This window comes from Peromyscus eremicus, chromosome 8a (assembly GCF_949786415.1).
Source record: "Peromyscus eremicus chromosome 8a, PerEre_H2_v1, whole genome shotgun sequence".
NCBI lineage: Eukaryota > Metazoa > Chordata > Mammalia > Rodentia > Cricetidae > Peromyscus > Peromyscus eremicus.
The window spans coordinates 86,556,304-86,582,592 of NC_081423.1; the positions used below are offsets into that span (position 1 = coordinate 86,556,304).

General features: G+C 49.1%; 2 protein-coding genes across 8 annotated transcripts in view; one reads left to right on the forward strand and one right to left on the reverse strand.

The window, feature by feature from the left end:
- Mapt (microtubule associated protein tau) overlaps positions 1-15,692 on the forward strand; it is a 99,723-nt gene extending 84,031 nt beyond the window's left edge. For all 3 annotated transcript variants that reach the window (XM_059271934.1, XM_059271932.1, XM_059271933.1), the window contains 4 exons: positions 6,511-6,603; positions 9,890-9,971; positions 10,969-11,081; positions 15,043-15,692. In XM_059271934.1, coding sequence (XP_059127917.1) covers positions 6,511-6,603; positions 9,890-9,971; positions 10,969-11,081; positions 15,043-15,258 — 504 coding nt within the window. In that variant the 3' untranslated portion in view covers positions 15,259-15,692. The remainder of the gene's footprint in view (positions 1-6,510; positions 6,604-9,889; positions 9,972-10,968; positions 11,082-15,042) is intronic.
- Positions 15,693-21,997: 6,305 nt separating this feature from the next.
- Kansl1 (KAT8 regulatory NSL complex subunit 1) overlaps positions 21,998-26,289 on the reverse strand; it is a 140,906-nt gene continuing 136,614 nt past the window's right edge. For all 5 annotated transcript variants that reach the window (XM_059271938.1, XM_059271936.1, XM_059271940.1 and 2 more), the window contains 5 exons: positions 25,493-25,614; positions 24,064-24,121; positions 23,731-23,843; positions 22,783-23,035; positions 21,998-22,306 (listed from right to left, as the gene is read on the reverse strand). In XM_059271938.1, coding sequence (XP_059127921.1) covers positions 22,079-22,306; positions 22,783-23,035; positions 23,731-23,843; positions 24,064-24,121; positions 25,493-25,614 — 774 coding nt within the window. In that variant the 3' untranslated portion in view covers positions 21,998-22,078. The remainder of the gene's footprint in view (positions 22,307-22,782; positions 23,036-23,730; positions 23,844-24,063; positions 24,122-25,492; positions 25,615-26,289) is intronic.

The following is a 26,289-nucleotide window of genomic DNA, read 5'->3' on the forward strand; positions in this document are numbered from 1 at the left end:
TCCCTACACCCACACAAATAAATAAATGTAATTTACATTTTTTTTTTTTCGAGACAGAGTTTCTCTTTGTAATTTTGGTGCCTGTCCTTCCTGGGGCTCACTCTGTAGACCAGGCTGGCCTCGAACTCACAGAGATCCGCCTGGCTCTGACTCCCGAGTGCTGGGAGTGCTGGGATTAAAGGCCTGCACCACCACCACCCGGCTATAATTTACATATTTTTTTAAAAGACACTAAAGAAGGGGTTGGGGACTTAGCTCAGTGGTAGAGCACTTGCCTAGCAAGCACAAGGCCCTGGGTTCGGTCCTCAGCTCCGGAAAAAAGAAAAAAAAGACACTAAGGAATACAGACCACCTTGGAGTGACGTTTACCTTGCAGAAAGGGACTGGAGGGGACTCAGCAGACACTGAGCATCCAGAGAGCCATTCAAATTCTCTGTCAGACTGAACAAGATAGTGACATGCTAGTGATCCTAGCACCTGAGAGGCTGAGGCAGGAGGATGCCTAGCCTGGGCTCCACATCAAGATCGTTGATTAGAAAAGAGAGTGCAACATCTCTTCCTCTGCTTTGAGCTTTTTCCTGGCTTCCGTGATTTGCTGCAGTGAACGTTTCGCCGTAAGACTCCCCAGAGAGGTGGCGTAAAAGGGGGGTGCAGCCGGTCAGAGATCCTCACTGGAGAACACAGAGATGGAGTGTGAAACTGGAGACAAGAGCCAGCCACTTGGAAGTTCTTTTAAATGCTTAATGCTGTAGTCTACCCCAGCCTCTCTGTAACCCCCAGGGATGGACTAGGGTGTTTCCAAGGTACAGCCCAGGCTGAGGACCAAGATCACCATGTTCTTACCTTTGGCTTCTAGTCCATCCCAACCCCTGGGGATGCCTGTGCACAAGGATCTTCCCCATTTGTTGATTCCACACCTGCCTCCTCAGCTCCTGGGTCTACATCCCCATCCAGAGCTGACCCAGCTCTGTACAGTGTCTGAGGGGAGAGAGTGGGAGTTCACAGTAAGATGAAGGACCAGCGTTTAAAACAGATTTTAGAAAGTACCTACCTATTGGAGCCAAGCATGATAGAGCATGCCTAGAATCCCAGCTCTTGAGACAGTAAGACAAGAAGATTTGCTGTGAGTTCAAGGACAGCCTGCTCTGTGTGTAGCAAATGCCAGGTCTGGCAGGGTTACATATCAAAATCCTATCTAAAAAAAAAAATTGGAAAAGGAAAGGATAGTGATCTCTTGTGAGATCTCATGTCCCTGCCTCTAGAGCAGTGGTTCTCAACCTTCCTAATGCTGTGGCCCTTCAATACAGTTCCTCATGTTGTGGTGACCCCAACCATAAAATTTTTTTCATTGCTACTTCATAACTGTAATGTTGCTAGTTATGAATTGTAATTATATATGTTTTCTAATAGTCTTAGATGACCTGTTAAAGGGTTGTTCTACCCCCAAGGAGGTCTTGACCCACAGCTAGAGAATGCCTGGGAAACCCACCTTAGATCATTCTGTCCTGTGGCTTCTCACAGAGCATGAAATACAGTGAGTGCTATATTCTTGGAATGGAGGAAACCAGGTGTGGTACTCATCCATGACTGGGAGGTGGAGGCAGGAGAATTGGTAGTTCAAGACCGGCCTTGGTTACCCAGTGAGTTCAAGGCCAGTTCACTTGTAACCGGAAGTGTTAAATAACAGGAAGTGATGGTAAAGTGGGGATAAAAGGACAAGCTAGGGCTGCAGCTCCGGGCCCCAGGTCCCATCCTGACACTGTAGCCTGGGATCCTTGAGAGCGTCTTAAAATATGGTGGCTCCCACCCCTCCCCACCATAATCCCAGCACTCAAGAAGTAGAGGTAGGAGAATCAGGAATTCACGGTCATCCTTGGCTTCAGAGTGAGTTCAAGGTTAGCCTGAGCTGCATGAAACCCTATCCCAGAATTAATTAACAGAGAAATGTTTTCAGATGGAGTCTACTTGTTAAGAGTTTACGTTTTCCCAATGATCTAGTTAGGCCTTAAAGAAAAATCCTTAAGCCAGGCAGTGGTGGCGCATGCCTTTAATCCCAGCACTTGGGAGACAGAGCCAGGCAGATGAATCTCTGTGAATTCGAGGCCAGCCTGGTCTACAGAGTGAGTTCCAGGACAGGCTCCAAAACTACACAGAGAAACCCTGTCCCGAAAAAACAAAAAAGAAAATAAAAAATACTTAAAACACCAACTGTGGTGGCTTATGCTTGTAACCCCAGCACTTGGGAGGCTAAGGCAGGAGAATCATAGTGTAAAGCTATGTAGCTTCCTCTACATAGCAAGTTAAGGCCAGCTATGTTACATGAGACCCTGTCTCAAAAAACTAAATACTACTAATACTAATGGGCAAGCGAGGTGCCTCAGCAGGCAAAAGCCTGCTGAGTAAACAGGCTACACTCAGATGCAAGTCTGGCAACCTGAGTTCAACCCCTAGACACACTTAAGGTAGAGGGAAAGAACTGACCCCACACAGTGTCACACACACGCCTGCATATGTCCATACATCATGCATGCAGTGCACACACGCTAATAATAAGCAGCAACAATAGTGATTTTAAAAATGGCTTTAGGAGCCGGGCAGTGGTCCTTTAATCCCAGCACTCAGGAGGCAGAGGCAGGTGAGTTAAGGGCCAGCCTGGTCTACAGAGTTCCAGGACAGCCAGAGCTCTATAGGGAGACCCTGTCTCAAAAAGAAAAAAGAAAGAAATTCTTTCCTAATCAGTTTTTGGTTAGTGTCCAAGCATGGAAGCAGCCTGGTTGACTGAGCAGTTGGAGCGCTGCTCTGAAGATTTCCAACACAACCTGAGTCCCTCAAGTCAAAAGGTTACAGAGCCTGGGCGCACCAAGGGCAAAGGGTTGTTATATTATGGGTGACCACAAGATGGCGATAGAGCGCTATAGACAACACCTCCATTCCTGGACCACCCACAGCTGCTTCCTCCTCTCCAAGTGTGTTGTGGTTTTGAGTGGTCTTCTTTCCTGACTCTGGTTTTTTCCTCTTTCTCATCCTTGCCCATTTCTTTCTGTTCCTGTCTGCCCAACCTTCTTCTCCTTCACCACTGGTCATGTGGAAATGAAAGCATTTTTAAAAAAAATGTTAATATTCATTTAATTGTGTGTGTTTAGGGGTGGGAGTTGGAAGTGTTTTAAATGCAACATATTCACTGACATAGAAAAAAAAAGTCATCATTTTTTTTTTTTAGACAGAGGCTCATGTGGCTGAGAATGGCCTTGAACTTCTGATGTTCCTGCTCTGTCTCCCAAGTGCTAAGATTACAAGCTTGCATCACTGCATCCAGTTTTATACAGGGTGAGGGCTTGAACCCAGGGCCTTATGCAAGCTGGGAAAATCCTCTACCAACTGATCTACTGCCCCAGCCACTGTTTTGTTTTGTTTTTTTTTCCTTTTGTTTTTCGAGACAGGGTTTCTCTGTGTAGCTTTGGAGCCTGTCCTGGATCTCACTCTGTAGCCCAGGCTGGCCTCGAACTCACAGAGATCCACATGCCTCTGCTTCCCGAGTGCTGGGATTAAAGGCATGCGCCACCACCGCCGGGCTCCAGCCACTGTTGAAAGGACAGCCTTAATAGTGCCTGGCCTTGGTACTTCATTGCCTTTCACAGGTTGGCTGGACTGGATACAAGTAGACTTTCTGCATCCGTCCCAAGCTGATGACCTTGGACTTTCAGGCAAGGCTTTCTGTGGGCCTAGCTGCCCACACCAGGTTCATTTCCCAAATGGGGCGTTGCCCTGGCCCACTGTCCAAGTGAGGCCCAGCCCAGTGCAGCTGGCACCAGCGGTCCGGGAGCTCCTTGGTCTAGAGGCTTGGGGCCAAGAAGGGATCCCCTGAGAGTTCTGAACCCAAGCAGAACCAGAGGGCTTGAAATGGCTTTGGGAGTCTCTGGGAAGTGGGTAAACCAAAGTGGACCCAGCCAGGTTCTCAGGACGACTCCGTGACCCCAGACACTGCCCTCCTGAACAGAAGGCCCTCAGATGGAGCATCCTCCTTCCCCTCCGGGGTATTTCCAGTGACTAGTCAGAGCCAAAGCCCAGTACGGTAGAAACCGAACATGCCACTGTCACTGCGACACCGGTTTCACAATGCCCACCACCTCCCTCTGCTCCACACTCTGTAAATCTGAGCTCCAGTAAAGGGCATTGGTTTGACATGGGCCACTAACAGTAACTCAGTTTGCTTTGTAAATATCCATCTAGTGCCAAACCCCACAAAAGCGTGTTTCCCTTCCTGTGGGGTTAGAATAAAAACAAACCACCCAGGGGGCGAGTGGGGGGTGGGGCTCTATGTGTGTTACAGACTGTGATTGCTTAACGTCCTTTGATTAATTCGGTTTCTTTGTATCCAGAAAACAGCTATCTTCCTCCAGAAACTTTTCTTTGTCAAATAAGGAGTTATGTAATCAATCGTGTTTCCTTTTTCTCATTGGCCTTCAGGAAGCTCAGGGCTGAATATAATAGTGCTGAATGCGTAGCTCAGTGACCTCCCTTTATTGTAACATCATTCTTTTTTGTTTGTTCAGTTGTTTGTTTTTGTTTGTTTGTTTTTTTTTTTTCCGAGACAGAGTTTCTCTCTGCAGCTTTAGATCCTGTCCTGGATCTCCCTTTGTAGACCGGGTTGGCCTCGAACTCACAGAGATCCGCCTGCCTCTGCCTCCCGAGTGCTGGGATTAAAGTGTGCGCCATCTATGGGCAGTTGATCCGTGCAGACCCTGTTCATAAGGCCTCCCAGAGGTGGATTCATTTCACTTCTCCCATGTTCTGGGAAGTCAGCAGCCCCCATCTGTAGGGGAAGCTGAGGTACAGAGGGGCTAAATGGCTATCCAAGACCAGCAGTTGAGTGGGGTTCACACCCAAGTTTTTTAGTGCCAGCCCATGCTCTCCACTGGGAAGCACTTGCCCCTACCTGGAACTCACCTCTTGGGTGAGAGTCAAACACCACTAAATCCCTGCAGTGGGCAGCACAGCGAGCTGGCTTTGTCAGCAGAGGGCCCCGGGAGGATTAACCACCCTTTCAGGAGGCCATTTGGAAGGTCAGCTTGAGAGTTTTTAGAACACGTATCATTTTGACTTAGAAATCCTATTTCTAGGAGTCTATGCTATGAAAATGATCCACAATATGGAAAAATTCCTTGCTGAAATATGTTCATAGTGGGCTGTTCATACTGCTTAACATGGAGTCAATGCAAATATTTGGTGGCCCAGGGACGGCCCATACAGTGAGGATGCTTACGGGAGCAGTTTTACCCATTTTGGCCAGAAGCTCTGAAGCAGGCTCCAGCCGGTGGTCGGGAAGTAGAAGCAGGAGGCTGTGGTGTTTAAGGTCATCCCTGGCTACACACTGAGTTTTGAGACCAGCCTGGGATACATGAGACTCTCTTTCCAAAAAACTGAAAACATGTCTGCAAAAGGAAACAAAAAAACAAAACAAAAAAATCACTTTTTTAGCCACTTAAACCAGATATCGGCATTCAAATCCTAGGTCAGGGTTAGGTCTAGACTTGCCTTAGTGCCCCTTGGGTTTGAGAACAGCCTGTAACACTTCCTGGGGATGCTCCGTGGCTCCTCCTGTGAGCGAGAACACAGCTGTCACCTCAAAGGGAAGGAGAGTTTAACCTGAAGCCAAATGTGAGTGACCATGGCCCCCAAACAGGAATTTACGTCACCCCCAAATACTATGTTCTGATCTGGTAATAATGGAGTGAAGGTTTCCTAATAACATGGTAAAATTATACATGGAGGTAGTTTAAATTTTTTTTTAATCTAAAATTAAGCTGGTCAGGTGGCGCACACCTTTGATCCCAGCACCTGGGAGCCAGAGGCAGGCAGATTTCTGTAAGTTCAAGGCTAGCCTGGTCTACATAGTGAGTTCCAGCACAGCCAGGGCTACATAGAGAAACCCTGTCTCAAACCCCCCCAAAAGAAACTAAAAAATATTTTAAAGTATTTATTTATTGCATGTATGTGTATGAGTGTGTATGAGTGTGTGTGTGTGTGTGTGTGTGTGTATGTGTGTGTGTGTATGCCACTGCATGCATGTGGGAGTCAGAGGGCACGTGGGAGTCTGGTGGCAGCTGTCTGTACCCTCACTAAGCCATCTCACCAGCTCAGCTCAAGATAATTTGGCTGGGAACCTTTAACATTCCAACTCTTCAGCGGCCAGGAATTGTATACGTTGTTTTGCTCTGGTGTGGGTGTTTGGGGTTTTGTTTTCCTTCTGAGAACTTGACACAGGGGACTCCCTATTTACACTTGTCAGGGCCCCCCAACCTGGCAGCCTCCCACCCCTGCTTCCGAGTGCCTGGTCGGTTATGTTTTGTGACCTCCCAGGGGAGCGGGTTTGCAGTGTGCCTTCCCAGGCAGCCTCCTTGCATCCCCCGAGGAGGCGGGGCTCAGACCTGCTTCTCCCCAGCAGCCCACAGGTCAGGGGTCCGTGCTCTGGGTGTGGTCATCACTCATTCTTTTTTTTGGCTATCAAAGGTGCAGATAATTAATAAGAAGCTGGATCTTAGCAACGTCCAGTCCAAGTGTGGCTCAAAGGACAATATCAAACACGTCCCGGGTGGCGGCAGTGTGAGTACTATCACACTCTCCGTGCAGTGTGCTACAGCCTTCCGTGTGAGAAGTGTCTGAGTGTGTACTTGTGAGACATTGCACAGAATAAATCACCGCAGGCTCGGGGCCTCCTGTGTCCCTACACTTACATCTGCTGTCCCCAGACTCCCCTCTCCATGTTCAATGGAAGGTCCGGCAGAATAGGGATGGCAATTGGCTCCCTCTAGCCCTTCCCTGAGAAGCTGGGTCCCCACAGTACCATGCCATGTCCCCCCCCAGGAGCTCAATAGCCTACTAGAAATGGGACTGAAGACCGTGGCACCCAAGACTGGCTGTCACCTCTTCCCTCAACTCTGGAACAAGTTCTGCTGTGGATGGATGGTCCACATGATCCTAGAGGACACTAAGGACTTCTGTCCCATGTCAAGGGCAGAAAGGGCCCTAGCCACCCTAGTCACCCTCTATTTCTCATCTGAGTCTTCATCTTCAAGAGAGGAAGCACTTCCTAAGCCTCAGTTAAAATTTAAAACCAGCTCTCCCCTCTGCCTCCCTCCCACCCACCACCCACCCCCGTACAGGGACCCTGGTTGCAAAGAGCCTAATAGAAAGGTCATGGGTGGTGTCTATTGTCCAAGTTCAGTTTGCCAGAGAAAGGCTGCTTGGGGTTTTAAATTTGTCCTCCTCTAAACCCCCCTGTGGACCCAGCTTGTCCCCAGTGAGTCTGTGTGAGATGTTCTCAGGCTCCCTCGATGGGCTTAAATTGTCCTTCAGGCTGGCCTGTGCCCACAGGGCAGGATATGCAAACTGGCCTCAGGTTTCTCCTGGCCAGCTCCCTCATCCGCAGCTCTGGGTCAGTCCCAGGAGGGGCCCAGGCTCTCCGAGAGAGAGAGTTCCTGCTGGCTCAGTCCTGTGGCTGCTGGAACATTGGGACGGGCTCTTCCCAGAAACTGCCTCGGCCCACAGGGTTTATTCTTGCAATGTGCTTCTGCCTCCTGCCCTGGCACCTGCCCTGCCTTCTGACTCTTGGACCCTTGGCCCCAGAGCAGCAAGTGCTGGCCCTGTGGCTACTGCTTCTCACTCACGCTTACTCACAGTGTCTGCCATTTCCTCTGTCCTCCACTCCCCGCCACTCCTGCCACCCCCACCCCATACTTTTTTTTTTTTTTCTTCAGAAAGAGAGGCGCAGCCGTTGGCCACACCGTAGTTACTGCCCAGCCTGACGCTCTCCCAGTGCACACTCAATAAACTGTTCTGGAAAGCGATGGGTGGGGCTAAGAGATGGTCACTAATGACTCCCATTGCTGTCTTTGTCCCTGGGCCCTTGAATGTTGTCATTTAGGGTACGCTGACTTCCCAGCCCAGGCCTGCTGTGGTTGGGGAGGAAAGGCAAGGATGTCTGGTTTGCCTCATGTCTGACGTGCTGCTGGGGCTGAAGGCTCTGGCTCCGGTGGGCTGCAAAGGGCGGATGCTCCTCCAGGGGAAGTTGGGAAGAGCCAGCCCAGGGCAGCTCTGGTCACATGCTGATTGCCTGATGAAGGAAGCTCCAGTGCGCAGGCAATCAGGGAACTTTGTAATGTGTGCAGCAGTGTGTGAGCCTGTGAACTAGCCCGTGACCACCTTATACAGAGTCACAAGGTAGCCTAGGCTGGCCATGAGGGCTGTCCTTGGCCTGTGGCCACTGTTGACTACAGGATGGACCTGTAGAGAAGCGCTCTGGAGGGAGGGGGCTGATGGTTATAGCCTCTGGCATTTCGGGCTAAAGGACTCCTGGTCTGGGCTGCACATCCGGTTTGCTGCTTGCTCTCACTCCATCTGAACCTCCTGGCTGAGCTGTGGCCTCCTCTCTAGAGCTGCTTCTCCAGGCCCTGTAGACTCCTTTCTCCTCTGGCCAGTCCAGGCTTCCAACATCTCTTACCTCTGCCACACCCTGGCACTGACCCTCAAGGGACTCTACCTAGGCCAGAGGGAAGAGAGTGAGGCTCTGGTCCCTGTAGCATCCCCATCCCTTCTTGGAGGTCTCTGGCTCCCATGGCTGCAGAGGACAAATGCTCCTGTCAGGGAGCCAACCCCTTGGCTCTCCCATCATCAACTGCCCCAGAACTCCCACGATACCCTGGATCTGTTTGTAGAAGGTCTTTGGGATCATCTGCTCTTCACCCACCTTCACAGGGGCAGGTTGACATCCCAGCACACTGACATGTGAGGCCACAGCCCTCCTCTCCCATTAGGTCCATTAGCAAAACACACACACACACACACACACACACACACACACACACACACACTCCACCACCACCACCACCACCACCACCAGCACAGCTACCCATGAAAATGAGAGGGATTTGTTCTTTTACACCTCTGTAGAACATCCACCTTGCTTTGCTGACTCTCACACATGAGGCCACCCCTCTCCCAGGAGAAGACCCTCTCCCTCACTGGAATGACCCTACCTGTGGTCTATATAGGAGACCCATGGGACTTGGAAGGTGGCAGTTAGTGACCAGCTGTCTGAGCTGTAAACCACAGTTCTGAGAGACTGGCTTCCAGGAGCCCCATCTGCCTGGGTGGTCTTCTTCTGGGCATTCTCTCAGGAAGCAACAGTCATTCCTCAGAGCGGGCATTGCTGCTGGGCCACATGAAGGACCCTTGGGCTGGCAGGTCTCCCCGTGTGTCCTGTCTGCTTACTCACGCTTGCTGAGACACTAACCTGTGATTTCTGCTGTATGTCTGCCCCCCGCTGCCTGTGTCACTTTGCTCTTTTCAGTAGACGATGAAGTACCCTGGAGACTGTGTGCCCAGACACCAGGCGGCTCTTGCCCTGAGCCGTAGCGCTGTTCTGGGCCCTGTTTGCCGACCGGTGGTCCAGGACTGTGGGAGCTTCCAGGATGAAGCATACCCATCCTTGTTGCCTCTCCTCTTTGAATCCCTTCCCAGGAGACCACCTGGAGGCTGCATAGGCCTATCACTTCTTCCTCCACTGCGTGTGACCGGACTTTCCTCAATGAAAGGATTTATGTCTTTGTATTTAAGTATCTGCTAAATAGATATCCCTGCTTTTCCATGGAAGTCTCTTGGGTTTCTGAGATTGAAGATGTTCAGGTCCCATAGTTACTTTGTGAAGACCCAGCGTCCTGGGGGACGGGGATTGGTTGGATTTGGGGATCATATTTTCCTCCCTGAGTGGGGTGTATCCAGTAGCTGATGGGAACCACTGACAAGTGGTCCATCGGGCTTTGCATTATGTTACACACCTGGTGACGTAACCCCTTTATTCTGTCTCCTTCCTGCCCTCTCTGACCCACAGGTGCAAATAGTCTACAAGCCAGTGGACCTGAGCAAGGTGACCTCCAAGTGTGGCTCATTAGGCAACATTCATCATAAACCAGGTAGCCCTCCAGGAAGGCAGGTTTTGGGATGGGAAGGTGCTGGCTAGGCCGGCAGGTGCTTCCTGGACTCGGCCAACCTGGGCAGTGAACAGTAAATGTGAAAGTGCTGTGTGGCCTGGGAGGTGTGACTATCCCTGCTGGCTCCTGAGAAGGGCCTTTTCAGCCTAGACAAGGGTGGAGGGAGAAGACAAGCTGGTCCCAGACTCCATCTGTGGCTCTCCAGAAAAGCCTGTAATAGAGGACCAGCCGTGGGACTGATTGGGTCCCCAAAGGCCAGTTCTGTGGACATCTCAGCTTTGTCCAAGCCAGCATGGGGGGCCACTTCATCAACAGTTATAACGTGAGACCATTCTGGGCTGTTGTCCTTTCCTTGCTGTGACTTTGTTTAAACAAAGCACCCTTCCCAGAACAGCAGTACAGGTCACCTCCCCTCCTGCCACACCCGAGTGTGGTGACCCAAATCAAAGAGGCAGAAGGGGGGTTCGGGTTTCTCTTCCCTGTGCATTTGACATGCAGTTTCACCCCAAGGTCTTGTGGGGTTCCGCTTTACAGGACGATCATATGAAAATCTCCACCGCTGGAAGGCATCCAGTTTAGAGTTTAGCATGCCTTCTTCCTGTACCATTGGACCATTTCAGGAGGAAGATTTTGTAGAGGAAATATCCAATGTGCATCTCGATTAGAGGCGAGGCAGGCGGTTTGGAAGCCCCTTACTTACAAGGGCTGCCTTGTGGCTAAGCCTCCTTCTCCAGAAGTAGAGCCCTGGCAACGCCCAGAGGGTGGGCTGTTCTTGTGATCACTGGCCCAGCCTCTGTTGGAGTCAGAATGGGCACATTAGCTAATGTTCCCCTCCAGAATGGTGACATCTGACCTAATTTTTATCAAGCCTCCAGCAGCCCCAGGCGCTTGGCTCTGCAGGCTGAGACTTCATTTAATACATGCTAAGTCCCCAGACCATGGAAGATGGCCAGCGGCTCTTGTGTGGGTTGTGTTCCAGGAGGTGGCCAGGTGGAAGTGAAATCTGAGAAGCTGGACTTCAAGGACAGAGTCCAGTCGAAGATTGGTTCCCTGGATAATATCACTCACGTCCCTGGAGGAGGGAATAAGAAGGTAAAGAGGGACAAATGGGGAGGTCACATGGGGATATGGGGGTTAATGGAGTGGACAAGGCTGGTCCTAGAGGGTCCCGTATGGAAATAGCTAGAGACAGATTCTCACTCTCAGCCCAGTGTACCAAGAACAAGGCATGAGACCAAAGACAGATCTTTCCCACTGGTTACCAGAAAGCTAGAGCAATCTAGTGATGCTGGCTGAGGGTGTGGCTCAGCTGGTAGAGTGACTATTGGCCTGCCCTGTTTTTCCTCTTCGGCATAAACCACCTCCACACTTGCCTAGCCCCATATTGTGGAGGTAGCCTCCACGGCAGGGTCCTCCCAGCAAATGACTGAACAGAGGGAATGTCCCGCAATCAGACCCAGCCTAGCCCGAGAAAGGGTACTTACCCAAGGTGGCTCAGCTGTCTTTCTACTTGGCCATGTTGGTGGCCCCTGGGAGTCCCCTGCCTGGCAAGTCCCCCCAGCTCCCTGCTTTCTTCTGCAGCCACATGTCTGCATCTGCTGTTTATGTAAAGCCCCTGGAATTACTATGAAGCACCCATTAAAGCATAGGACACACAGCCAGTAGGCTGAGAGGGCCTTGCCCCGAGATGGCCTCTCAGGGCAGATCCTCTGGCCTTCAGGACCCCAGAGTGGACATGGACCTTTGCTGCTCCAAAGCAGGAGACCCATCAGTCTTGGAAGCTGTCAGAAGCTGAAGACAGGAGGCCATACCTGAGGGCTGCCAGGCAGGGCTCCCTTCTCTGGGAAGGTGGGAAAGCGTCCTCATCAAAGGCCAGAGCTCCCCCATTTCTGCCACACACCACTCAGTTTAAATGCAACGCCTCTGTATATTGCTCACATATGGGGCCTCTTGGCCCCAGGGTGTCATAGGGGGGTCACAGGCCTAGCTCTACCTCAGTCTGACTCAGTGGGGCTGGAACAGACCTAGGCCTTGGAGATTCCCTGGGCCCAGAAAGTTCTCCACCAGCTTGGGAAGGAAATTCTGGGGAGGCAGGACTCCCTTGGAGGCCTGATTTAGGTAGATCTTCAGCCTTTGGCTGTTTCTCCTTCAGAGAAATACCTGCACCCCAGATGTGGGGTGGGATCCGAATAAAAGAAGGACCCTGTATCCCAAGACTAGAAAACTGGAGAGAGGTGGATCAGGAGTTCAAGGTTATCCTGAGCTACACAGAATTGGAGCCAGCCTGGGCTATATGAGACCTTGTGTCAAAAACTAGAAACAGCTAGACATAATGGTGCATGCCTTTAATCCCAGCATTTGGGAGGCAGAGGCAGAGGCAGAGGATCTCTGTGAATTTGAGGGCAGCCTGGTCTGGACAGGTGGAGCCAACAGAATGACCCTGCAACATGCATGCACGCACGCATGCGCGCGCGCGCGCGCGCACACACACACACACACATTTTTATCAAAGCTTCTTGCAAGTACAATAATAATATGGAAGGCCCCTGTTTATCAAAAAGAACAGCATATGCATGTAGCCTAAATGAAGGCCTGATTTTTCTCTATGTCCACATTCAAGCACCCAGCAAGAAGGGCTCTTCTTCACCTAGGGTCTCTGCCTCCGAAGTTGTATGGAAATGCAGTAGGTGTGCAGCATACATATGTGCAGACATGGTTCAAAGCCTGGGATCCAGAACAAGGTTGAGGCATTTTGTGTCCACCCCTTATATGTAAAGACTGTTACACCTGCCTCAAACTGCCACCTCATGCTTTCTGCTTCCCTCTGGACTCCTGGCTATAGCATTGTGCGTCTCCACCCCCCACCGTGTGTGTGTGTGTGTGTGTGTGTGTGTGTGTGTGTGTGTGTGTGTGTGTGTGCGCGCGCGCGCGCGCGCGTGTTGCATGTACATGAGTATGCAGGCGAGCACACCCATGCACATACATGCAGAGGCCAGAGCAGAACGTCAGGTGCCTTCCTCTCTCACTATCCACCTTACTGTCTTGAGACAGGGTGTCTCACTGAACCGGAAGCTTGCTGTTTTTGCTGGACTGGCTACAAGTGAGCTCCTGGGATGTACCTGTTTCCATCCCCAAATGCTGAGGTTACAAGTTACAGGCATGCGCAGATGCGCCCTGCTTTTTTATTTGAGTGCCAAGGATTCGAACGGAGGCCTCTGTGTTTGCAGAGCAAGCACTCCTACCCACTGAGCCATCCCCCAGGCCTGTGGTAGCGTTTCCTAGGAAGGGCTTCTTGGCATCACAACTTCTAGCACACGTGCTAGAGGGTGCCACCTGAAAATACCTTAATAATCTTTGACAAAAAGTGTGTGTATCATGGTGGCTACTGGCACCAGTGATTCTACAGCCAGCCCTTTTCCCTCTTGCGGCTTCTCCTTCAATGCCTTTAGCAGCAAGTTGGCAATAATCTAGCAAAGCAGAGTCCAGATCAAGGGGTGTGAAGCATCAGTACAGCATGTGTTCAGTATGCTTGAGGCCTCGGGTTCCACCCCCAGCACAAATAAACAAACAAACAAACAAATAAACAATCATTACATTTTTAGGATACACATACACATGTAAAATGATGTGTGGAAGGTCACTGAAGGTTATTCATACTCAGCATTGTAGTTGCAGAAAAATGGAACTGCCTCCACTTCTATCTGCAGGAAGGAGATAGATTTTGATGCAGATGCTGTAATGGTGCAGAATAAGTAGCCATTGGCATGAGGACGTTCTCTCTGGAATAACAAAGTATTAAGCCTGAACTTTGGTGGCACACGCCTGTAATCTCAGAAATTGAGAGAGGGAGGGACTCATAAGGACAGCTAGTTCCAGGCCAACCTGAGCTAAATAGTAAGATCTGGCCTTAAAATCAAACCAGGCCAGTGAGATGGCTCAGAAGGTAAAGGTGCTTGCAGTAAGCCTGATGCCCTGAGTTCGGTTGCCAGGACCCAGATGTTACAAGGAGAGAACCAACTCCCACAAGTTGTCCTCTGATCTCCCCACATGCACTGGGGCACAAGAAAACACATACACACACACACACACACACACACACACACACACACACACACAAATATAAAAGGATTAGACAAACAGCCAGGTGTGGCGGCACACGCCTTTACTCCTATCACTCAGGAGGCAGGGGCAGGCAGATCTCTGTGAGTTCCAAGCCAGAATGGTCTACAGAGTGAGTTACAAGCAGGCCAGAGCTAAATATTGGTATCCTGTCTCAGAGTAAATAAATAGATAAATTAATAAAAACTAAGCGAGCAAGAATGAAGCAAGTATTAAGTAGAAGAAGCAAAGTGCAAAGCCCTCCCATATGGGTTAAATGCATGTGTTTACTTGCACATGCATGTATGTTTCTATGTGTGTGGGATGTTGAAAGGACATAGAAGCAGTGGTCACTGTCACTGGGCAGGCAGGTGAGGGATGGACCATGTACAGTTATTGCTAGTTGGAAAACAATACAAATAAGTAGGGTGGTGGCTCCTGGAGATGCAGGTTGGTTAGCAGAGTGCTTGCCTAGTGTGCAGGGAATCCTGGGTCTGACCCCTACCATTACATGAACTAGGTGTGGTGGCATATACCTGTGATTCCAGTGCTGGGGACAAGGAGACAGGAAGATCCAAAGGCCAAGGTCATCCTCAGCTGGATAGAGAATTCCAGGCCAGCCTGTGCTATAGGAGAGAACCTGTTTCAAGAATAAATGTATAGCCAGGTGTGGTGGCGAATTCCTTACAGCCCTCGGGAGGCAGAGGCAGGCAGATCTCTTGAGTTCCAGGTCAGCCTGGTCTACAGAGCAAGTTCCAGGACAGCCAGGGCTGCACAGAGAAAACTGTATCCAAAAAAAAAAAAAAAAAAAAAAAAAAAAAGTGATTGAGTGAATGAACAAAAATAAATAAATAAATAAAGAGTGGTTTTCTGCCACCACAGACTGGTGTGGAGACAGTCAGGGTGTGTCTGCTCCCCCAGCACTGACTTTCATCTCACCCTATACTTCTTGCAGATTGAAACCCACAAGCTGACTTTCCGGGAGAATGCCAAAGCCAAGACGGACCATGGAGCAGAAATCGTGTACAAGTCACCCGTGGTGTCTGGGGACACATCTCCACGGCACCTCAGCAACGTGTCCTCCACGGGCAGCATCAACATGGTGGACTCCCCACAACTGGCCACACTAGCTGACGAAGTGTCCGCTTCTTTGGCCAAGCAGGGTTTGTGATCAGGCCCCTGGGGTGGTCAATAATCGTGGAGAGAAGAGAGAGTGAGTGTGGAAAAAAAAAAGAATGATCTGGCCCCTCGCCCTCTGCCCTCCCCGCTGCTCCTCACAAACCGGCTGACTGCCTTGTCACCTAACCTGCTTTTGTGGCTCGGCTTTGGCTCGGGACTTCAAAAATCAGTGATGGGAATAAGAGTCAATTTCATCTTTCCAAATTGATTTGTAGGCTAGTAATAAAATATTTTTTAAGAAAAACATGTAAAAACATGGCCAAACCCAACATTTCCTTGGGCAATTGCTATTGATTCCCCCATCCCCACCCCACCCCCCCTCTTTGAGTACTAGAGGGTGAAGGAGGCTCTGGAAGCTGCTTCTGGGGAGTTTTGAGGGACTAGGGCAACTGATGGCCCGCAGCCCCATCCTGGGGGCGTCAGGGACAGTGGTGTGTTCATGGAGCCTCAGGCAGGTGATGTTACCACGTGTGGATGTGAAGGAGGGCTGAGGCAGCGAAGGCTGAGGGATGGGTGGGCTGGGAGTCAGAGGGGAGGGGTGAGGAAGACAGGCTAGAGAGGACCCTGGCGCCTGCCAAGTCGCTCAGGAAGGACAGGTAACCTCAGCTGCTCACGGCAGTCTTAGATGGCAGAGCCGCCTGTTTGGTGAGGCCCTGGAGAGTGAGTGCTGTGGGTCTCTGTGCCCCTTCTGTAGGGCAGCCTGTGGGAGAAGACACAGTGGGCAGAAGGAAGGTGGGGCCAGAAGGTGGCCCCTTGTCGATTGGTTCTCTGAAGGCTGACCTTGACATCGCAGGGCACTGGCTTCTTCCTCCCTCTCTGCAGGGTGGGAGTCCTGAACTGAGGGGCTTTGCTCTCCTCTCACAGAAGAACCTCTTTGCTGAGTTCTGGATTTCTGCAGCCATGATTGGGCCACTTCACAGACCTGGGACATTAGGGCTAACCAGTTCTTTGTAAGGACTTGTGCCTCTTGGGGGACATCTGCCTGTTCTCAAGCCTGGTCCTCTGGGACTTCTGCAGTGTGAGGTGGGGTGTTCTGGGATGATGGCTCCAGGTCTCCCATCCCTGCCACAGCCACTGCAGGCCCTCTACCTGTCCATCACACCCACATGTCTGCCATGAGAGCCAGTCACTGCCGTTCTCCCATCGTGTCTCACTGTCCTGAGTGCTCCGCCTCTCCCAGCCCCTACTCTGGCCCCTGGGTAGATGTGGGTAGTCCCTGCTCTACACTGAGAGGTGGAGTCCTGGGAAGGCAAAGATTTTGGGGCTCAGTCTCTAGTCCTACGAATCCAACCAGTGTGCCTGGAGATAACCCTGGACACTTCTGTCTGCTCTTTTTTTTTTTTTTTTTTTTTAAACTTTATAGTGGTTGCCTCCTAGGCCTGGCCCTCTTCTCGTGTTGAGCTGGAGGCAGCAAATGCTAGCACCAGTATGAGCAGGCAAGAATCCCAGGGCAGGGTCACGCTCCTCCCATCTATCGCTTCCACCCCAGCTTGTGATCACTAGCCTCCCAGAGCCCAGCCGCCATTAAGTCCCCGTGCACGTAATCAGCCCTCCATACCCCAATTTGGGGAACATGCCCCCTGGAAATGTTTTTCCTCCAGTCCCCATGGAAGTGGTGCTGCCTGCCCTGCTGGAGCGGCCAGACATCTCCATAGATGCAGCCCTTCCCTCCCTGTCTGTACCCTGTTGTGTTATAGTTGGATTTGTCTGTTTGTCTGGGTTCACCAGAGTGACTATGATAGTGAAAAGAAAAAAAAGAAAAACGGAAAAAAAAAAAAAAAAAAGGACGCATGTATCTTGGACTGTTCGTCAAAAGGTTCTAGCTCACCACCAGGGATGGAGGTCCTCGGTATTTCTTGTCTCCACTGGGACTCGGCTCCAGGCCAGTGCAGTGCTTCCCTGCTAGGACAGCCCATGCTTTGAAGGTTTTCCTCTGCATCTGGGACCTCACAGACACTGGATTATGACATTGGAGGTCTCCTAGCTGCCAAGGCCTGAAGCACAGGACCAGCAAGACTCCAGCTGGCCTGTTTTGCAGAGTGAAGATGGTCCTCTCTAATCACAGCCTCATGTCCCCCGGGAGCCGTGAAAGATGGTCTAATAAGACTGCATCACAAGAGAGAAAAAAGGGCATCAGTGCCAGCTGGGAGACCTGTGGCCCTAGAAATCCCATGACTCTGCAGAAGACATCCCTGGGCCCTCTCCAAGCCTTGGCCACCTCACCACAGGGGTTGGGATGGACTGCCCCGCTGAGGAAGGGGACATCTTAGGAGACTCCCTTTGTTTCCAAGGCGTCAGCCAACTGACTTTGCATGATCATCTCCTACAGCTGCAGGGAAGAGGCCTTAGGAGCTTAGGGAACCGCAGGCCCAGTTCTATCACTTTTGGATTGGGTACAGATAAGGACAATGTGGAGGGGAGAAGGAAGCAGCCAACCTTTCCAATGAAAGAACTGTGCACCCAGAACTACCTATGGTGAGGCTCCCCACTGCTGATGGACTTCAACTGTCCTTAGAAATGAAGGGTCTGATGGAGATAAGGAAGTGTGGTTTGAAGGTGTGTGGTCCCTTCATCATGGCTACCTATTCTGGTTTTATCTCTTACACCACCTGTTTGCCCATCTTGCAGTTCCTGTCCTTGAATGGGGGCACTCTGCCATATCTCTTGTAGGGTGGTCAGCTCCAAAGTCATGATTTGGAGTGACCAGGTCAGTGCTGATAGGCAGTTTACAAAGGGATTCTGGCTTGTGACTTCAGTGAGGACAATCTCCAGGGGCCCAGCATCTGTCCTTTCTTTCCATGCCTCCCCACTCCAGATCTTTGGGTGGGCTAGATAGGGTATACCATATGCCTGGTTCCTCCAAGCTCTTAATTCACTTTATCAATAGTTCCATTTAAATTGACTTTAATGGTAAGACTGTATCTGTTTGAGATTGCTTGTGCTGTAGGGGGAGGGGGGAGGAGCAACATGTTAACAAAGTTCATATGGGCAAAGAAGCTTTGGAGTGTAGCCATCTGTGACCTCATTTGTGATATTGACCACTTGCTAGAGAAGAGGTGCCATGAGGCTTTAGTCTGGAGGCTTGGCTGTCCCACTGACAGGCTTTGCCAAGGCAGAGGCAGCCGCTAGTTCCCTGCCTTCCCAGGCAGGTGCAGCCCCCAGGTTTGTGAAGGAATCTATAAACTACTCTTGCCTGCTGCCTTCTTGTGGTACCCAGAGCCCACAATGATGCCTCCTTAAAACCCTGGCTTCCTTCCCTCTAAGTCATTAGCACATCAGTATCACCTCTGGATTGGCTTCAGATCCACAGCCTACATTACTAGCAGTGGCCAAGACCTCTTCCTTTAGTCTGTTCTCCAGTAAGTGAGGACGAGGGCAGAGATGGTAATCAACTATAGGTCTGTGGCATTATGAGCCTTCCACCTTCTCTCTGGCTTCTGGAAGGGTTACTTTGGGCAGTATCTCAGTCTCACCCTCCTGATGGATTGTAGCCTGTGCAGTTACTGTGCTGGGCATGATCTCCAGTGCTTGCAAGTCCCATGATTTCTTTGGTGATTTTGAGGGTGGGGGGGGAGGGAGGGAGGGACATGAAATCATCTTAGCTTAGCTTCCTGTCTGTGAATGTCCATATAGTGTATTGTGTTTTAACAAATGATTTACACTGACTGTTGCTGTAAAAGTGAATTTGGGAATAAAGTTATTACTCTGATTAAACAAAATCTCTGTTCATGAGTTCCAAGTACAAGAAAACAATAGTTTACAAGTTCTTGTCCACCCTTGGAAAATTCACAACAGGGAATTAAAGTAAAAGCTAGACATTATCTGGGCGGTGGTGGCACACACCTTTAATCCCAGCCTGGTCTACAGAGGGAGTTCCAGGATAGGCTCCAAAGCTACACAGAAAAACATTGTGTCAAACAAACAAACAAAAAGCCAGACATTGGAGTGATAGTTTTCTGGGGTCCTGAAGATAGAGCACAGACTTGGTTCCTTCTCATATCCCACTGTTGGCAGACGACCCTCAGACAATCAGTACACTCTCTGGCTGAACTCACAAGGCTACATTCAAGTTTCTAGGGCCTGTGCCAGTTCATGTGAACGGAAGAAGTTTGGGGTGGGGTGTATGAGATCCCTCATCTCTGAAATTTAAGTGGAGGGGCCTGGGGCTGAAGCAAACTCAAAAGCCCAAGATGCAAAGCCAACATGCATACACAGGTACTGCTGCCCTCATACCTTGTAATCTTACTGTATAGAGATCAAGGAGTATTTCTGCTAGGGATGGGGCAGCTTCTTGCTTACAGTATCTGAAAGGGAAACAAAGAAGTAACCCATATTTTTTGAGACAGGCTTTGATCCTCCCGTACTGGGATAGGGGTGCACTATGCTGTTAATGAGGTGTAGGGCCTCATGTATGCTTAGACAAGCACTCTACCAATTAAGCAATATCCCATCCTCAGCCCCAATTTTTTATTTCAGTGCTACAGCATGTGGCCAAAGGACTACCTTGGGTGTCAGTCTGTCCGCCCTGAGACATTGTTCTCCTGCACATGTGCCATGTTAGGTTGTCGGACTTCCTAGCTGCTAGGGATTCTTGAGTCCCAGCCTCCTATCTCACAGGAACACTGGGATTACAGATGCCTGGCTTTATACTCACTCAGGACCTCACACTGTGCACTTTATCCACTGGGCCATCTCCCTTACTTGGAGTTCATTGGTAGTATGTATGTCAAGGTCATGACAGTCCTTAGATTTCCAATCTTAAAATCCTTGTCTTCTGCAGTTCCCCTTGGTGTGCCCGGCCTCTGCAGACAACTGATTTAGTTCAGGATATCGTAATTAATACATATAGAAGCAACACAAGCAGGAAAATGGTCCCAGCAAGAACAGCTTTACGCCTTAAAGAAGATTCATCTACTCACTGATCCTGTACAACCGAATCAGGCCCTTAGCCTCCTTAGACGTAGCTGTGATCTTTCCCAGGTGACAAGAACCAACTCAGATACCATGCAAATTACATACATTTTCATTGATTTCCCCCTGCAAAGTTTGATGGTGAAAAGTAAAAATCCCCATTAATGAGAAATTTCAAATCCTACACTGCTTACCTCTTAAAGAAAGGAACAATGAGAGGCAATAAATCAATGGCTTTACTCATGAGCAGATATATCTTACCTTAGTGAAACACCCTTCACAACACCTACCCGGCAAGTCTCCTAACCCCCGAAAATGCTGAGGCTGCCACCTTTGCCAGAGACACCAGTCCAGTATATCAAGAAAAGCCGGACACATGACTTTCTGTATCTTTTTTTTTATTATTTTTTTCATTTTTCCTTCCTTTTTTTTTTAAGCACTAGTCTGTGCTTTGCGAACAGAATCAAGACATTAACAAAGATCAGCTTCTCTGAAGAAAAGCATTTCTATAGAACAAAGACAGCTACATGTCCGCTGCCATTACACAGCTCAAAGCAGGAAAAGAAAATATTTACAAAATACAAGTTTTTTTAAATTTTTGTCTTTTTTTTGTTTTTTTTTTTTTGTTTTGTTTTTTTACAATGCTAAAAGGGTTATTCAGAATTTTCAACCTTATAAATAGAAGAAGCACTTTATGCATAGGGATACGGTGCATTATTGTTGTTTAAAGAAACAATGACAAACCTTTTAACTTGCAAACAGAAAAAAATCACTAATGTTGAAAATTGTGAAAAAACCCCAACCATTAAGCAGTCTGCCTACTATTTTTGTATGATTATAAAATGGCAGAAAAAGAAAATTCCTTTCTCCCTCCCCTTTTTTTGGTGATGTGATTATACATGAGACAGGCACAAGGCTAACAGGAGGTTGGTGGGGAACAATGGAAACCACAGCTAGGACCAGACAGTGTTCCACAGGCAAGGGGAGCGGAGAAGAGAGAGAGTCTAAGTGACCGTCTGACAGGGACGTGAAAGAAACATGATGTGTGACTGACTCAGTGAAAACATGATACAGAAGTGATGCTGTGTACTCCACAGACTTCCTAGACTGTAGGGGAGTGGGAAGGGTTAAGCAATCCAAACCCTATCGTCATAGATGCTGAGCGGAGGGACTAACGTGTCTGTGTGAATGGATGGGAGAGGAGGATGAAGGGTACAACAGGGTGACCTGAGCAGCTGCAGCAGGGTCCTGCAGTCAAGGAGCCAAGACGGATGACCAAATGCAGATGAAACTGAAAACAGGTCTTCAAGGGCCAGGTGACAAGGAGAAGCTAGCTGCACTGCTGGCCCAGCGCTCAGTGAGGACTGACCAACAGAGCAAAGCAGCTGGCTGGAAGGGTGCTACAGCACAGAAGACCAAGGAGGGTGCCCAGCTAGAGCCAAGCAGCAGACTGAGGGAAGCCAAGATAGAGAGCCCAGACTGCTCTTGTTCTATCCGCCCTAACCTAAGGAGGCTGTGCTGACTTGGAGCTTTCCAGCTGTTGCCATCTGGCTGGTGTACCCTATCGCACAGGTGCAAGAGAGAGAGAGAGAGAGAGAGAGGGTGATCATCTAATATTGGGAAGTCCAGTGATCCAACAGTGCAGAGGATATGCAGGACCAGGCCAGCAGGGTCTCTTCCTGAACTTGTCTGCTAACTGGAGGAAGTGCTCAGGTGTGACATGAAAACAAAACAAGAAAACAGAAACAACAAAAACCAAACCAACCAAAGGAGGATCTAAATTCCTTAAATTCACTAAAAACTGTGAAAATTCCAGCATATGATGTTTGAATATCAAACGCAGAGATTTCTGAAGCTTTAATGCCAATAGTAGTGAGTCTGTATAGAGTCTCATTTCCCGCTCATCTGTGAGTTGGGCGCTGAGCTGCAACTGTTGCTGCCAGATGCCGACTCTTGAGGGGAACAACAGGAGGCGAGGTGGGTGCCACCTCTGTCTCCCGACCAGTCTTGCTGCCTGAGGTGCGGCGAGTGCAGCGGGCTGCTATGTCCTGTGCATCCAGCTGCTCCTCACATTCTGCCTGGGGACTGTAAGCCAGAGGGAAGGTCCGCCGCTCCCACGGTTGGACAGACTGTGGACAGATAAGATGATCTGGTGACGATGACCTAGTTTCAGCTCATTCATTTCCTGCACCAAGGCCCTGCTCTCAAACTGTGGCCCAGAGTTGATAACCAGTCTGTCTACTACTATTGGAACAAGTTTAAGAACACCCCTCCCAAGGTGGGTACCCTTTGAATAATGACCAGCACATTTCTTTTTTTTTTTTTTTTTTTTTTTTTTTTTTTTTTTGGGTTTTTCGAGACAGGGTTTCTCTGTGTAGCTTTGCGCCTTTCCTGGGACTCACTTGGTAGCCCAGGCTGGCCTCGAACTCACAGAGATCCGCCTGGCTCTGCCTCCCGAGTGCTGGGATTAAAGGCGTGCGCCACCACCGCCCGGCTGACCAGCACATTTCTATTGCACTTCAAAACAATGGAGAGGAAGGCTCTGCCTTTACTACATGCTGCCTCCTCTCATACTCTCCCCCCATTTAAAGGAGACACCCCTCACCTGTTCATCTAGCCCCAGCTCTGGTGTGGAGCAACGGGTGTCTTCATTGGCCAAGTGTCGCAGACTGTCCCGAGCCACGGGGGTAAGAGGGGCTGAGTGCAGTTCTGGGCTAATGGGACTCCTAGGAGACTGACCGTGGGAGAACTCTGACAGAGAGTGGCTACTACTGACATCAGGAGAGGCAGGCTGAGGGGTGGAGGGGTTGGCACTGCCCAACTGCGGGGTGGTCCGGCCGTCTGATGACCTGTAAGACCTATGAACCAAGGAATACACAAGTAAGTATGACCTGGGGGTCATAGGCATTTCTTCTGTTTCTTTTTGCAGAGTAGTGAGAGGAGTTATTAAAAAAAAAGCATCTACACCAAAGCAGTTAATTTGAACTGACAGCAATGAAGCACTTGTAAGATTTATTAATTCCACTTGCTCCCACTTTTACCCACATAGGTAGGTATAAAACATGATAGTTAAGAGCTGTAACTATGAGCCTAAGAAAAAGTCCTGCCTAGTGAATTCACATTAGGGACTAGCTGAGGTTTTGAAAACAAGTCAAAGAAAAATAGGTGGTCTGCTGCCACTGTCTTTTTAGTTTGTGTAGTTTTTGTTTTTGTGTGTGTGTGTGGGGGTATTAATGAACATGAGCACCATGCTGCAGCATAAGGCATGGAGGTAAAAGGACACTTTTTAGGTAATGGTCCTTCCCTTCCACTGTGGGTTTCAGTGATCGAACTCAGGTTCATCAATCTTGGAGGGCAGGCACTTTCAACCCACTGAGCCATCCAAAGTTAAGATTGCAAAACCAGTCCTCATCAAAAAGAGGATCAACTTGTGAGGCCTTCTAAACTCCTCTGGCTAAATCACCATGACAACCAATAGGCCTATAATCATACTTTCCCTGGCTACCATCCTCTTTCCCTCAACATATTCTGGTAACCTGTGCCTGCCCATTACCTGCTGCCCCGACGCTGGGGTGGCACACTTGTGGTCCACAGCCACCTTGCCCTCTCCATCTCCTCACATTTGGCATGCAGGGCGGCAAAGGCTGCATCAGATAGGTCCTCGATCTGCAACAGAGCAGTTTCATTCATCTCTTTTCCCCAGGAAGGTAAAGTTATGAATCAGCAGAATAATTCTAGAACCAGTCTTTCCCCGTTGTAGATGCTTCTAGTCAGAGATAGAATACAATTCTCGAATTTGACACCCCTATGTCTTAAGGCATTTTGAGTGTATGTACCATGACTGGTGTGGGTGTGTTCTTCTAAGACAGTATAACTATGGTATTACCTCCTCATTCTCTTCATCAGGACTCCCCTTCAGAGACTGAAGATCAACCTCTCGCCAGCTGCAGGAATTAAAAAGAAAGAAAATCATGGGATTGTAGGCAGGCTATGACTTCCCTACCTCCAATGAAGCCCCATATGTGAATAAATACCCCAAAGGGCAGAAACAGAAGCAGCAAGTTGAGGCTGGTAGGACTGTCAAACTCAAGTAAAATTTTAAGTATTTAATATTAGTCGATTGGTACCATATAGGACATATCAGTCAGACTCTCAAAATTTATAACTGGATACATGAATTGCCAGCTCTTTACATGGACTCTCAACTTGCCTACAAAGGCTAGAAATAAAGATTTACAAGAAATCTGGTTTGATGTTGAGGTAACACATTCAGTATTTTAAAACACACACAGTCTGAGGGGCTTGCCAGGTTGTGACCTTGGGTTGGTGGATTCACACAATGGAATAAGAGAAACCAGCCGGGCGGTGGTGGCGCACGCCTTTAATCCCAGCACTCGGGAGGCAGAGCCAGGCGGATCTCTGTGAGTTCGAGGCCGGCCTGGGCTACCAAGTGAGTCCCAGGAAAGGCGCAAAGCTACACAGAGAAACCCTGTCTTGAAAAACCAAAAAAAAAAAAAAAAAAAAAGAAAAAAAAGAAAAAAAGAAACTAACACAGAAATAACTTCACTCCTATCCAACACCCACCCACCCTGCTCCACTAACTCCCCTCACCCCCTTATTTGCTTTTGCTTTTTGAAACAACAGTCTTACTATGTAGCCCAAGCTGGCTGCAAACCCATGGCAATCCACCCGCCTGGGTCTCTCAACTGCTAAGACTGTAAGCATGTACCATCCATGTCTGTCAAGAAGCAACCCCCAATAAAATAAAAAAATAATAAAAAGAGGGACTGGAAAGATGGCTCAGTGGTTAAGAACACTGACTGCTCTTCCAGAGGTCATGAGTTCAATTCCCAGCATCCACATGGCAGCTAACAACTGTCTGGAACTACAAGATCAGACACCCTCACATAGACATGCATACAGGCAGAACACCAATGCACATAAAATAAAAATAAATAAATTATTTAAAAAAAAACACTCATACTCTCATTAAATAAATACATACAATTTAACAATAAAATAAAAAAAGAAAAAGAAAAGAGAAAAAAAGGAGACTAAGTCTCATTCTGTACTCCAGGCTGGCCTTGAACCTGGCAATGACTGTCTAGCCTCAGCCTCCCAAGGTCTGGGATTATAGTCATGAGCTACCATGTCTGTTGACCCCCTTTTTATCGTTGTTTTTGAAGACCCATAGCCCATTGTGTACTCAAGTGCAGACTCTTAAAAAGAAAACAACTCAGGGATAGGGACTGCTTGGTCAGGAGAGAAAAGGACAATAGGAAGAGGGACAGGAGCTGACTGAATAGGGCTTCTACCTTGGAGTAAGGATTTCTTTGTATTGCAGTTTCTCAACACGAGTTGTTGCAGCAACAGACATCGGGATGACAATGTTGTTAATATCGAATGAGCTCTCTCCCCTTCTCCTCCTCACTGGCTGCTGTAAGACAAAAGTTTAATAAGTTTCAAGGGATATATAATGCTATGAACTTAAAATCATCAGTCATATGGCAGGCTGACCACGCACACAGGTCCTGGGGTAGCAGTGGCCATCACAGCATCAACGTATATCTAAACAGACTGTCTCCGGCAGCAGAGTTCTTGGGGGGGCGGGGGCGGGGCGAGGAGAGAGGGTAACAGGTGCTGGCTCCAAGGAGTAAACCCCGTTTCACAAGGCTCCCTCTAGAACTGCTAGGTTTTATAGGTGGGTGTCCTACATCTACAGCCCATTTGGGGTTCCTATTCCTTCATTCTACTAACACTCCTCTTTTAAAATCCTAAACTCCCTGTTACAGAACTGGAGGATTGCTCTGGTTAAGAACACTGGTTGCTCTGGGAAAGACCAGATTTCTAGCACCAACATGGTGGCTCACAACTGTGTGTAACCCCAGTTTGGGGAGATGACATCCTTTTCTGACCTCTACAGCCACCAGATATACATCTGCACATATATACATGCAGGCAAAACACCTATACATATATTTCATCTTAAAATCGGTTTACCCCTTCTCTTTTGTCAACAACTTTGGCTCTTGAACACAATGTTTTCACTTAGTGGTGATTGTTAAGATTAAAAGCATTGACTTCTCTCACCAGAAAAGAGGCTCAAAGGACA